The sequence below is a fragment of the Prionailurus bengalensis genome, chromosome A1 (assembly GCF_016509475.1).
Source record: "Prionailurus bengalensis isolate Pbe53 chromosome A1, Fcat_Pben_1.1_paternal_pri, whole genome shotgun sequence".
Taxonomy (NCBI): Eukaryota; Metazoa; Chordata; class Mammalia; order Carnivora; family Felidae; genus Prionailurus; species Prionailurus bengalensis.
The window spans coordinates 198,451,037-198,465,112 of record NC_057343.1 but is presented as its reverse complement, the minus strand read 5'-3'; the positions used below and the strand labels follow the sequence as shown (position 1 = coordinate 198,465,112).

Genomic DNA, 14,076 nt, shown 5'->3' with positions numbered 1-14,076 from the left:
AACACACGCGGGAGCTGATCCTAGCTGTCTTTTGTCAGTGCCCCGAGCCAGAAGGTTCTCATCTGGAGGAGAGGAAGACGACTTTGACCGCAGCATGCACAAGGTGAGCAGGCTACCCCCTGGGTGAGATGCCTAGGCGGTATGTTACTGAGGATTTTTTCATTTGACAGGGACAGAAACCGAATTCAAACCCACTTACGGTAAAGAAAAGAGACATACAGCCTTGCATAACCAAAAAAGTCAAACGGTAGGGGGAGTTTCCGGTATGACTAGATCCAGCCGCTCAACTAATTGCCATAGGAAGGTTGTCTCTCCCTTCTCTTGTGCTGGCTCACGTCTGCGCTGCCCCGGTGCTCAGGCAGGTTATTCTCACGTGCCGCCAGTGGGAATGGAAAGGGGTGCAGCCACCAGGGAAAGGCTGGCAATTCCGTTCCTGGGTAATTTACCCAGAAGAATGGGAACCTGGGACTCGAACAAGCGCACGTGTAAGGATCCTCCTAGCCGCACTTTGCACGATAGCCAAAAGGTGGATGCCACCCACATGTCCATCATTGCCCAAATGGATAAGCAAGACGCGGTGTACCCGTCCAATGGGATGTTACTCAGACCCAACAAGGAATGACGTAATGATACAGGCCACCATGTGGATGAACCTCGAAAACCGTATGTTTAGTGAAAGAAGCCAGTCACAAAAGCCCACCCGTTGGATGATCCCGTTTCTAGGAGATGTCCAGAACAGGTCGATGCACAGAGACAGAACGCAGACTCGTGAATACCAGGGCCCAGGAGGAGAGGGAAGCAGGGACAGGGTCTTTTTGGGGGGTGATAAACAATGTTCGGAACTAGATAAAGGTGGTTAATTGTGTGTTATGTGAATGTCACCTCTAGAACAATTTTTTTAAAAAGACACGGGTGCCAGTGACAAGAGTCCCAAGGAAGGCCCTCGCTGGCCCAGCTAGAGCCATCTGTCCACGTGCCGTTGGCCAGGCCCACTTCCAGTGCCCTCCACCGGAGACCCCTCCCCATCCCCAGACCACGGCACTGCTTGTGGGAGAGGGACGAAGTCCCAAATGAACCTGCGGGGTTGCGAGGAGGGGGTGTGGGGTTTGGGGAAGGCAAAAATGACAGAGGTTCACCAGAATCCAGTCACCCACCCTTCTCCCCAAGCCTGCTCCGGCTCAGTGTTCTTTGCCTCCTTCTGACTCCATCTCGCCCCTCCCCCACACCCAGCTCCAGAGTGGAATTGGCCGGCTGATTCTGAAGGAGGAGATGAAGGCCCGGTCCAGCTCCTACGCGGATCCCTGGACCCCACCCCGGAGCTCCACCAGCAGCCGGGAGGCCCTGCACACAGCTGGCTATGACATGTCCCTCAATGGCTGTAAGCACCGCCCTGGAAGTCTGTGGGGGGTGGGGGCACTTCCTTCCAACTCCCTGAATGAATCTTAAACTCCTTATGACCTTGCCTGGGTCTAGAATGCACACTTGGTGAGGTGCTGTCTGGGGCACTAAGTAAGACCATGCTCTGCCCTGAGCGGGCATTTGTTTCTCTGGGGCGTCTGAAGCTGTGACTTTCGGTCAGACTCAGCGCAAAGAGAAATGTCTCCTAATAGCCCGAATGGCTCAATGATATAAGTGACTGCCTCTTGAGGTAGTAAGCCTCCCATCACAGGAAGAAAACAAGAAGAACCTTGGAGCAGGCACTTTGCCCAGAGATCCTCTCATTGTAAATTCCTCCCTGTTCCTGGACACACACATGCTTCCCTCCCTCCCTCCCTTACCCCTGTGGGAGTCAGTCTTGCTGGGAAATCCTATCTCCACTCAATACTTAATGGATAATCCCCTATGCCCGCCACTCGTAAATACATTATCACTCTTGGTCCTCACAAAGACTGGCAATGTCGAGGGATTATTATCACCCACTTTATAGATGAGAGACCTGAGCTTACTGCTTGCCCAAGGCCACTCACAAGCCTGTAAGTGACAGAGCCAAGTGGGGTCGGACCCAAGTCAGAGTGACTCCAAGGCCATAAGCTGTTCCCTCTTTTCCCTGCTGCACCTCGACTTTAGGCGAGATTGAGATGGCGGTGGTGGTGAAGGTGATAAAGTCAGTTTTACTTGGTGCTTTGTATGGTGACAGGCACCGGGCTAATACCTTATGGAATCATCGTATATCATTTATTGTTCACAGTAACCCCATACGGGAGACGCTACCCCTCCCTGTTTTACGATGAGAAAACCAAAGCATGATTAAGTAACTTGTAGCAGTTAGGTATCGGCCAGTGGCAGAGCCAGGATAAATCGATGTGCCTGTTTCCCTGTTTGACTACCAAGGGGCAGTGTTTTCAGCCTCTGGCTCTGGGTTCTGTGCAGTGCGCCAGAGTCGCTCAAAACGCAGTTCCGTCCAGTGGCCTCTGGGCAGCAAATGTCACAGAGCACCCGCTTTGCACCGGGTGCTGGGCGGGGGAGGGGGCATGTGGGGCAGGGGTAGCGACTGAAAACTGACCAGTGGGAAGAGAGGTGGCGAAGGAGGCCCCTCCTCCCCACCAGCCAGGGTAGCCCAGGAATGGGAGCCATGTCTGTTTGTCCCCATGAACCTTCCACCGTGTCCGTCTGCCCCCATGAACACGGCTTTCTGGCTTTTCTTTCTTGCAGCCCCTCGGTCACACTACCTGGCTGACAGCGGTATGTTCTGCCTGCCCTCCCTTCAGCCTGTCGTGTCTTATGAGAGCCAGAGCTGGAGGCGGGTCCCCCGGAGCTGTGATGTCCCAACACGATCCCGAACTCAAATAGCCCACCCCACCGTGTTTGTCAGATGTAGGCCTCAGTTTTTGGTTCTGGAACCAAAGTTGCCGTGCCCAGTAGCTCCCAGAGAGAAAGGAAGAGCATGCGTCTCTTCTACCCACACGAGAGCCTGCCTGTCTGGGCTCTGAGCCCAACTCCAAATCCAGGGCCTGCGTCCAGAGCCGCCGGTGGCCAGGACGCAGGGGTTCGTCACGGGAGGTTCGTACACGTGGGAGGTGTGTGCAGGGTGAGGCCAGAAGACTGTGCACGTGTGCTTCAGGTGACCCTGGAATTCTGCCGGGGGAGGCATCCCTGAGTCAGCTGCCAGTCTGCAGAGCAGGGGGAGGAGCCGGTGGCCCCTTTCCTTCCCGCTTCCCACAGTATTGGCCATTAGCAGAGGCCAGATAGCCTCAAGGAGAGGGACCCCTGGCTTGGGACTCCTGGTAATTGTTCGGCTGTTTCTTTTCAGACCCCCTCATCTCCAAATCTGCCTCCCTGCCTGCCTACCGAAGAAATGGGCTACACAGGGTAAGAGAGGCCGTGCTGAGACATTGCCCCCAAGATGTTAACAATTCCGGAGCCTAGACATTGGGTCACGGAACAGATATTTATGGAAAGCTTTTTACATACGTCGGGTACTCCTCTGGGTGCTTGGAATACATCAGTGACCCCTGCTCGTTGGAGCTTACATTCTTGTAGAGAGAAACAGAAAGCAAGTAGTAAATAGTATGCAAGTCAAACTATATAGGCTGTAGAAGGTAGTGAGTGCTATGGCGGGGGAGGGTGGGGAGGGAAACAGTGAGCAGGATGAGGGGGATTGGGAGCTTGGGGAGGAAGGGCGGCAATTTGCAATTTTAAATAGAATTGCCAGGACAGATTTCATAGGAAGAGCGGTATTTGAGCAGTGAGAGAAGGCAGGGAATGTAGTTCACCAAGAAATGAATATTTATAGGGTGCCTAACTACGTGCTGCGCCTAGGCACCAGGGATGTGCCAGTGAGGTGGGTCCCCGTGACTTAAGACTGGGGCTTCTCTGAGGCCATGTCCCATCAGCCCCAGGCCATTTTCTGGAGGTGGGTAATGGCCCCAGGGAGGCAGCAGTGAGCTCGCTCAGGCCAGCCCTCGCTCTTATCTCCCCTGCAGACACCCAGCGCAGACCTCTTCCACTATGACAGCATGAATGCCGTCAACTGGGGCATGCGAGGTGAGTGCCACCCCGTCCTGGGACCCACAGCAGCTTTGGACGCACTGCTCGTAACTGTGTCTTCACCTTCTGCAAAGGATCACTACAGATTCTGGCCCTACTCTGGGCTCTGTCCAAACCCCGAGTTCCCACACTCCCTTTCCCTTCCCACTCCCTCCCTCTTCCCCTCCTCTTCCCTCCTCCTCTCAAGTCCCTGGCCTTGGGTGATCTCCAGGCCATCTGTCCCATCTGGGTTCCCAGAGCCATTGCAGAATGCTGTCGTCCCAGTACTGCTCGGCTAGACTTGCCTGCCAGCCCCGGGGGGGGGGGGGGGGGGGGGAGGGAAACTCTCGGAGCCAAATGCACATTGTTCCCAGCGAACATTCCATGAGCCTCATGCTCTCTGCCAGCGATGCTCTCCCGCCAGCCCCCAGCAATTCCTACAAGCGGGCTCAGGCAGGTGGACGAGGCTGCACCAAAACCCGGGAGGATTCCTCTGGAAGATAGGTGATCTTGCCCATGTGTTTCACAATCTCCTCCTTTTTCTGTTCTAATTCTCTCAAAAGTCACTTCTCGTCGAAAACCCTATCTCTGGATCAGCCCAACCCCCATCTCTAGCCAATCCTTTACGTTTATGCCAGCCTTGATTTGGGCTGAATTCAACAAGGACAGGGTCTCTCAGACAGAGGCCAGTGTAGTGGTGCAAAGCAAAAACCAATGTGTTTCCATTTTGTGTGTGTCTCTTTTCTCTCTACAGAGTACAAGGTAAAGGAGATGCGTTGACCCTGGGGGTCTCTGGGACCCTGGGAGCCGCTCCATTGGGGGCCAGCAGGAGGATGACCGCACTATCTATGCAGGGAAGGGAACATCGAATAAATAACCTCAAGGGTCCTCTTGAGACCGGCATATCCGGTCCCTCCCTGGCCAGCTTTCCCCGAATCCTACCCTATGTCTTTTGCCCACTGAAATCAGACAGTTCCTTGTGGGCCTCGGAGACTTTCTGGAGGCTTGCCAATCACGAGACCTGAGACGTTTACAATTAGGAGGCCTTGTGCCAATTTATGTCAAACACCACCAAGCTTATTCTTAGCAGTATTAGGGGATTCAGGTTTTGCCTTTGGGGAGAAGGTGCCTTGAGGCCGTCAGGCAATTCCAAGAACAGACCCAGCCCTTCCTCCAGACTTTAACCACTGGCCCTTTCTGGGGAGAGGAGGGAGCCCAGACACAACATGCGGCTGAAGGGATAAGCCTAAAACCTTCACCTGACCTGGAAACCCACCCCCCCCACCCTGTCTTTTCTCCTTAGATCTACCCTTATGAACTTCTGCTGGTGACCACAAGAGGAAGAAATCGACTGCCCAAGGATGTGGACCGGACGCGTTTAGAGGTAAGTATAGAAAACGGAGCAGGCGCCTTTGGGTTTGAAGGGATTCCAGAAGTTGCCTGATCTAACCCAGCTCGAGAGGGCAGGCAGAAAATGAAAAGCTTTAAGGTCGCACAGGCTTGTTGAAAACGCAGGGATGCCAGCCTGGTTCCTTGAGCCCAGGTCGAAACGCTCTGTGCTGCCTTCCCAATCCGATGAGCATCTGTGGTGCAGAACTTCAGCACGTCTCCCGCTGATGCTTCTGTCGACTTAAGACAAGAGCTAGATTTGGTCCCTGCTCTCAGGGGCCTGCTGCCTGGTTGCTAAGAAGAAACACAGCACTGGTTTTCTGCAGGATGGTACAGAAAACCGGTGCTCTGGGTGGGGAGCATGGGGGAGTCAGCGCTGTGTAGAAGGCAAAAGCATAAGGTGGTCTCACGTCAGACTCCGGGTGCAGCCCTTGCCCTGCCATCATCCCTCAGCAAGACAGCTTGGCCAAGTGAAAGCCTCTCCAAACCTTAGTTTCCTCCTCTGTGGAGTGGGGCAATCATGGTGCTCCCCGCAAGGTGCCAGCGGAAGTAAGTGAGACACTATACACAGAGCCCTTGGCACAGAGTCTGGCAGTGACCTGGGCGGACGGACTTTGAAGGCGCAGGTTGGATGGGTGGAGAGGGGGGAGGGAGCATCATGAACAGCGGAACAGCATAAACAAAGCACAGAGGCCGGCCTGAATGTGGCATCGGACTTTCCAGCAGTCTCCTCCACTTGGCTTGGCGTTCCAGTCCCTGGGCCCCGATCCAGGAGCACACTGCCCTTTTCCACTGTGCCTCTCCCTGCCTCTCACTCTCCTAGAATGCCCTTCCCATCTTGCCAGCCTCCTGACTCCTCAGGGCCCCCCATAGTGATGATGCCCATGTCCAGAGCCCCCCAGACCTTCCCAGGATGTGTCCCTCACCCCTCCCCCAGCCCCCCCCCCCCAGCCCTGTGTCCAGAGTGCAGATCAAGCAGCTCTTCCCCTCTCTTGTATCAGAGCAACGAACTATCTGTTTCCTCTGCCTGACAGAGGCAGTCAGTCCTCTACCATGGGGCTCGGACCAGGGGAAGTACTGGAAAATGTTTGTGGAATTGAATGCTTCTAAGAAAGGAGGTTCAACAGCCCTTGGGATGAGCATATCAACCGCCCTTCAACTGACTGCCGAGGTTTCGCCCAGAATAAAGGTTTGGGACAGAGGGAGGGGAATGTGAGTAGGCCAGGAAGTTTTGTGAGTCCTTCCAACTCCAGCGTGCTGGGCTAGCAGCCTAGCAATGTGATTATCCCCACTTTTACGAGGGCCTCCTTTACTGTAGCAGTGAGTGGCTGCTGGTGCTGAAGGGGACAGCTCCCACAGCAGCTCAGTGGAGCCAGCATTCAGGGATAGAAATGAGGTTCTGGAACCTGGTTCATCCTAGAGGACCAATTGCCCTCATACATCCTCCAGGATACCCAGAAGCTCTGATCAAGGAAGCTCACCCTGCCCTAAGAATCATCCAGGGAGCTTCTTAAAAACAACTATACCACGCCCCAGCCTAGACCAATTCGATCGCAATCTGGGGAAGGAGCTCAGGCATCAGAGAGGCTTCCAGGGATGTCTAACATGGAGCCCGAGCTGAGACCACAGGGCTACAAACACTGCCCGAGTCCCCTCCGGACTGAAGAGCTCCTCAAGGAGCTCAGAGTGCAGATTGTCATTCCCCCAAAAAATACTTACTGAAAGTCTATTATATAGGCCAGGTCCTGTTCTCAAGGTTTGCAGTATACCAGTGAACAAAACAGGGACCCCTACCCCCTTGGAGCTGGCGTTCTCGCATGAGGAGACAGACACTAAATGACACAAATAATAAATAAATGATCTGGAACATGGGAAACTAACCAGGCTGAGGGAAGAGGTGAAAGGACAGCGGAGAATTGGGGTTTAGAGGGAGAGGTAAGTTGCAGTGTTAAATAGGGTGGTCAGAGTGATCTCGCTGCAAATGTGACATCTGAACAAAGACCTGAAATAGGTGAACCATTTAGTTAGCCACACTTATATGAGGAGGAAGAGCATCCTTGGCAGAGGGAACAGCCACTGCCAAGGCCCTATCACAGGTGAGGAAAGCAGGTGGTGAGTGTGGCTGGGTCACATGAGCACAGGGAAGAGGATGAGGTGGAAATGAAATCAAATGAAATGAGGACCAGACCCCCCCACCACGTGACAGACACATGAAGAGAAAAAAGAAAGGGGGCAGCAGCTGGTCCTTCACAGAGGGGGAGCGAGAGAGCCTCAGTCTCCCCCAGCATGTTCTCAAGTTGAGTCTGCCATTCCTTTACATGGAGACTCATAAAAAAGATTTGGGGGCACAGCAGAGAAGATGAACTAGGGAATCAACCATAGCCATCACCCTCCACAAGAACAACAACAACAACAAAACAGATGGAGGTCAAATTACAGTTCCCTTAAGTGTTTACTGTGGAAGGAACTGAGAAAAGAAATCCCTCACATCCACATCATTTCTCAGCACTGACTTGAGTGTGGGTGGGACAACTATGGACAAGTCAACAGCATGGACAAAAGAAAGCACTGTCTGGCCCCACAGAAACTGAAGAAAGCACTGTCTGGCCCCACAGAAACTGTGAACTGTTTTTAGGAAAGAAGATGTCCGGTAGGCTTTGAGATGTTTTGAGATCTCTAGGGGAGATACGTGTTGCAGCACATAGGAATGAACTGATACAGTGTCTAAGATGTGCTTTAAATACTTCAGAAAAAAAAAAAAGATGAAGCAAACATAACAAACCCTTGATAACTGTTGAATCTGGCTGATGGGCATAGATGTACGCATTTTGTGATTTCCTCCCTTTTGAGTATTTTTGAAATTTTTCCATAATAGAAAGGATTACTTCTGAATTTGTGATGGGGTTGCCCAAGGCGGCAACATCGTGCACTGTGTTTGGAATCGGAAAGCCTAGCCTTCGGTCTCCGCTCTGCTGCTTACCCCGGCCTCCCTCCCACCTGCCCTCCCTCCCTTTCGGCCGAGTTAGTCATTTTAACTGTTTGACTTTTGGTTTTCTCATCTTTCAACTGGATAGAAATAATTTCTGTTTTTCAGAGTTGTTGGAAGGATTCAGTGAGAAAAATGGGGGCGATCATACAGTGATGCGTATTGAGCATAACAGAAATGCAATGCAAGGGGTTGCTGGGGTGGTTAAATATTGTTACATATTGAAACATCAGCTCAGAGTCACCAGCAACCGATATTATCGATCAAAAATATCAAAATGACCTTTGCCTCAAGATCTTGGAAATGTGGCCAAAATATTAGTTCACATAGGCGGGGAATTGGCTAATTACTGCGTGGCTGTATGCAGAATTCTCGGTGAATCTCTCCTTCAGTCTTCAGTTAGCTAACATCATGGCGACCGACAGGGCCCCTCAGTGATTCCAGTAAGTTTTCAGGCAGGATATGTGCCAGATATTTCTCTCTTCAAACATAATGTTAAATGTTATTTTGAAAAAGTTCGGGCCTCCAGAAAAGTTGCAAGAAGAGTAAAATGAACATCCTTCGACCTTTCACCTAAATGCAGGAATTGTTAACACGTGGCCACATTTCAGGTGCCATGTATTTCTAACTCTGAAAGCTTTTGACAATGTATCGACTTTCCAGGCTGCTTGGAAGGGCAAGAGGTCGGGGAGGCAGAAAGGAGGGGGGCAACCGGCTAAGGAATGCAGAACCATGTTTCATTATGTGACCTATTTCTTTTCATATAAGACAGATACGAAAGGACAATTCGGTGGGTGGGGAAATGGGAACAGCAGGTTCTTTTCATTGACCGGCCTGAGGGACAGCCTTCCGGATCGTCTGTAAAAATATTAATAAGAGGAAGTGCACCCTAAAGTCTTGGATATGCCCCCCTTTTACTCCCAAAGGAAGGAGGAATAGCGTTCATCCATACACCCCCTGGGGCACAGAATGCAGGCAGCAGGATGCGGGCGGGTGGGGTCAGCCACGAAGCATGGAGAGGAGGCGCTTAGGTGAAGTATAGAATCCCCACTGAGTCTTGGGCAGGGGGGGCCTCTCCAGACCAGCTACAGAAGCCCCTCTGAGGAAGCATTCATGCACACGGTCTGCCATTTGACATCTACGCAGCCCACACCCCTGTGGGTCACACACTGCGCCAAGCACAGCACGCCCAGAGGATACGCACAGGGTCCGCTTCTGCCTGCACCTGCCCCCAGCCTCCACCTCACATCCTCAAGCGTTCCCTCTCTGTCCCCTCCCACCTTATTTCAGCGCCACCTGTCCCAGGAGGAGTTCTACCAGGTCTTCGGCATGACCATCTCTGAGTTTGACCGGCTGGCCCTCTGGAAGAGGAATGAACTGAAGAAGCAAGCCCGGCTGTTCTAGGCAGAGGCTCTATAAATATATATGCATTTATATAAAGATATATGTAAAATCTCTATACTGAAGCTCGGTATAATCCTCTCTTGTGTAATGGGACACGCTGCCTGCCATGAGACTTGCTTTTCTGTACTGTCAGGCAAGCCCACGTCATCGAGATATTTTTATGCTCCTTACTCTCTCTTTTCTAAGTGCTCTGGGGTTTGGGAAGGGATTTGAGGGGACTCCCATCCTTTTGCTGGGGATCCTTTTTATACTGAAACATCTGTCCCTAACCTGAGTCCCCCAAGGTCCAACTCTCTTTCCTAAGGAGGTGCCTGAAGAAGTCTCTCTTCTCTCTGCTTCTCGGCTCTTGCCCCAGTCTCCAGGGTGGATGCTGACCATGGAGTTTTCACACCTTATTGGCCCCAGAGGGGCCCTCCCATGGGAGGAGCCACAGCGATCTCCCTAAGTCCCTGAGCGCCTTTGAGAGCCCGTGCAGAATTTTCTCCACCTCTCCAATTAAGAGTTCGGTGCTCTCTGGGGGTGATGCGCTTAGCAGTGTGGGCCTCGGATCTACTCGATACAGCAGCACACAGAAGTGGATAGGGCCTTGGCCTCTCTGCAGCTCCTCAGTCCTCCTCCTTCTGTCCTTGATCCTAACCTCTCCCTTGTCCAAGTCTCACGGTAGGGGAAGAAAAGGCACTTCCCTTCCCTCCGCCACTTGCAACCGGCCCCTTTGCCTGGCCCTGACGCGGAGACGAGGGAAGACGCGGGAGCTGGGAGCAGGAGCCAGAGCAGGGCACCTGTTAGAATTGGAGCTGCAGGACCTCTTGGGACCCTCCTCTCACCCCCACTGTTCCCAGCGCCTCCTGACCCTTACCCCCTTTGGAAGAGAGGCCCAGTACTGCAGCCTGTATTCTTTGGCCTTACTACAATCAATGTGCCTGACAACTCAACACACCACAGGGCTAATGTTCCCATCATAGCTCCAACAGTACAACTAGACAGACAACCTCTAATACCCCTCTAAACATCGGACAGGCCATGTCCCAGAGAGAGCTTCCTGGTCTACCCCTGCTGGTCCCTAGGCTAAAAGGGCAACCAAACCAGCCCCCCACCAGTCATCGGCTCCCACTACAAGGTTGGCCATGTCTCATTGGGGAAACCTTTGGAAGAATGGCTGCTTATAGAATTCCAGAATGAAGCATTGGCCAACACTGCTCACGATCACCCTGGATTTCCCCAGTGGCTGCCTTCCCTGCCCCCTTGCCTTCCTGAACAAGAGTAAAAGCTTAACTTTAGCTTCTCTCCTCTCCTCCCTTCCCCAAACCTTTGACCCCAAGTTGGTGATGTTTGGTGGGTCTGTTCCTTCTTGGAGATGCCTTGATTTAGATCACTCTGAGGTCATGGAGGAAAGACGAAGAAGTGAGAATAACCATTATCGCTGTCAAGAGGCTGGTGATGTGACGTGGCAAATATAGAACTGACTTCAGTCCAGCAAACCCTCACTGAGCACCTGCTGATGCTGAGCACCTGCTGTATACAGAGCACGGAATAAGGGAAGGAGATGGGAACACCAAGATGAGCAACACGGGATCTGGGCTGGGGTGGGGGGCATGCCTACTAACAATGGGTGTCGTCAGGCATGAACTCAAACGTGACGGTTGTAAGGCGGGAAGTGATGGGAGATGGGCACGAGAGCATGTTTGTAGCATTCCTGAAAAGGTAGATGCAGTTGGTGGAGACCAAGGAACGCTTTCTGGAAGAGATCGCATTTGAGCAAAGTTCAGGAAGGATCTTTGTAAACTGAGAAGAGACTATGACTTGAAAGGGTGATGGGATGAGGGGCCAAAAAGAGGTCTAACGTACTCTCATTTAAAACATCAACCCTCTCTGCAATTCTCTTTTTGGCCAGTGTATTTCAACTGTCCCGACCCTTTAGAAATGTCCCCAGCCAGACACAATCATTGAAACTGCCTCATTATCACTGGTTGAGAACTTGGCGAGATTGAAGGGCTTTTGTTATCGTTGTTGGGTTTTTCTGTTTCCCATAAAAGCACATAATTTCAACCCAGACCTGTGTCCTTCTGTTGTTTCCAGTGTGAGTGGAAATGTGTGATATGGGAAGAGACCGATCGTGCACATGTTCCAAAATAAAAGAGTCTAGAGAGCAGCTCTCCCTTGGCCTCAGTTTCTCCTTCTGTACATTAAAATTTGACAACGTAAGCATCACCCAGATTGTTTCCTGCAGAACGTAGGGTCCTGCAAGATGGTACAAGATGTTCCAACAACTACAGGTCCGTGATCCAAAAAATAACGATAATGACAATAGTTCGTTAGTAAGTACCAACAGTGTGCCAGTCTCGATGCCTCGTATATGCCTCATGTCATGTCAGTCAGCCTCTGTAACAACCCAGGAGGGAGGAAATAATAATTATTTCCATCTCACAGATGAGGATGCAGCTTTCAAGAGGACACATGATTACCGTGATGGAGCCAAGAGCCAAGTCCAGCCTTTTGGGGCTTAGACCAGCTTAGCCGCACTTAGCAGTCAGGATGTTTTCTGCCACAAGTAAGGAGCGCCTTCTGAAGAGTGACTTAATGAGAGTGCATATTGCCCTGCACGGCAGGAAATCAGTTTAGCAGTCTGACGATGCCGTCGGGGGCCCAGGTTCTTTTCACCTGTCCTTTCCACCATCCTCGGTACAGTGGCTTTTGTCCCCAGATGTGACCCCTCATGTTTACAAAAGGCTGCTGTGGCTCCAGGCATCGTGTCTTCATATGACCACATCAAAAAACAGGAAAGAAATTTCTCTTTATGTGTCTCTTTTGATCAGAAAGCTATCCCAGGAGTCCTCAGGAGACTTCTCAGGTCCCTTTGGCAGGACTAAGGAACAGGTCCATGACCTTGCTGCACAGAAGGCTGGGAAGTCATGTATTGGGCCTTTTGAGACTCAATAGTGGGTGGCAGGCGCTGTGCCGAGAAAGAAGAGAGATGGGGGAGACAAGGAAGGGCCTCTAGGCGAGTGAATCACGGTGTCCCTGCCACAGCCACTGTCCCTCGCCTCAGGGACTCAGAAGGCACATTGCCAAAAGTCCCTCAGAGCCCTGCAGTACCTTTGTTTAATCCAGCGTGTCATGAGCTAATTTGACATAACTCTGTTTAAGAAATGTTAGACTCACTGCTATTTCCACTATATTTCCTATTCCTGTCCTAAGGGAAACACTTCTTTCATGTTTGACATCTCTCAAGATGAGATGTGGCTTCAAAGTATCTCCTTTCCTGACCTCTCATTCTATGATTCTTCTAAGTATCGTGCCCACCACAGCCCCTTCAGACAGGTGGCTCAAATGTGCAAAAGGACGCTGAAGAATGCCCCTTTGCTCCCCGCCTACACACACGCCCAGCAAATGCTTACTGAGCGTCTGCTGGGAGGCAAGAGCACTTAAGACTCACCAGTGCGTAAGGCAGTGTGGAGTGTCATATAGCTCTGGTCTAGAGGAGGGGACAGACTGTACATAAGTAACAGAGACAGACGGCACACAGAGATAGCTACTGCACAACAAGTAGAATACTGGAGAGAGAGGCAGAGAGGAACTCACTTCACGGACTCGCTGAAGGATGAAAACGAAGGAGCCAAGGGAAAAAGAGAGGTGGGAGTGTTCCCAAGCACCGAGGATAGCGTGAGCAAAGGCACTGTGGTCGGTGAGAGTTTGGTGTATTTGAGGAAGTAAATGTTCCAGTGAAGACAGAGAGGTATGAATGAAGGGGAGAATGAATTTAGAAGAGGTGGGAAGGCAGGCAGGGGCGAGAACACACAGGGAGACAGAAAGGATGCCTCTCATCCATTCAGGCTTTGTGGAGATTGTCTGTGGCTTGCACTGTGGTTATTAACTGACGAGATGCAGGGAAAATCACTCTAAGCCTTGTTACTTGGAGTGTGGTCCCCAACCCCAGCACCGGAGTCACCTTGGGAGCATGTGAGAAGTGCAGAATGGCAGGCTGCACCCTCGACCTACTCAATACACATCTGTATTTTAATAAGACTGCCAGGTGATTCACACACATGGTGAGGGTTTTATGGACAAATGCAACACATTTGTGCCAGACTTTCTGAAGTTCTAGAAGGAAACCTTTTCCCCATGCACATGACCTTTTTGAACACTGGGGGGCAACCTTACATTAATAAAGCAGAACTTAAGGAAGGCGGGGGGGGGGGGGGGGGGCACAGAAATCGCAAAACGTGAGAGTTAAAGTCAATACAATGGCCGCATTTTGCAGCCACGGGAACCGGCCCACCGAGCATCTAAGCAGATCAGGACAAGCAGCCAGCTCACCTTCACAGGCACCTGGA

At 51.7% G+C, this 14,076-nt stretch overlaps 1 protein-coding gene across 7 annotated transcripts in view; it reads left to right on the top strand.

Annotated features, from left to right (window-relative positions):
- The window catches only part of ABLIM3 (actin binding LIM protein family member 3), a 110,162-nt gene extending 98,367 nt beyond the window's left edge, over window positions 1–11,795 (top strand). For all 7 annotated transcript variants that reach the window (XM_043598287.1, XM_043598302.1, XM_043598279.1 and 4 more), the window contains 8 exons: window positions 39–103; window positions 1,231–1,378; window positions 2,653–2,682; window positions 3,251–3,309; window positions 3,924–3,984; window positions 4,721–4,728; window positions 5,270–5,350; window positions 9,632–11,795. In XM_043598287.1, coding sequence (XP_043454222.1) covers window positions 39–103; window positions 1,231–1,378; window positions 2,653–2,682; window positions 3,251–3,309; window positions 3,924–3,984; window positions 4,721–4,728; window positions 5,270–5,350; window positions 9,632–9,745 — 566 coding nt within the window. In that variant the 3' untranslated portion in view covers window positions 9,746–11,795. The remainder of the gene's footprint in view (window positions 1–38; window positions 104–1,230; window positions 1,379–2,652; window positions 2,683–3,250; window positions 3,310–3,923; window positions 3,985–4,720; window positions 4,729–5,269; window positions 5,351–9,631) is intronic.
- Window positions 11,796–14,076: the final 2,281 nt, after the last annotated feature.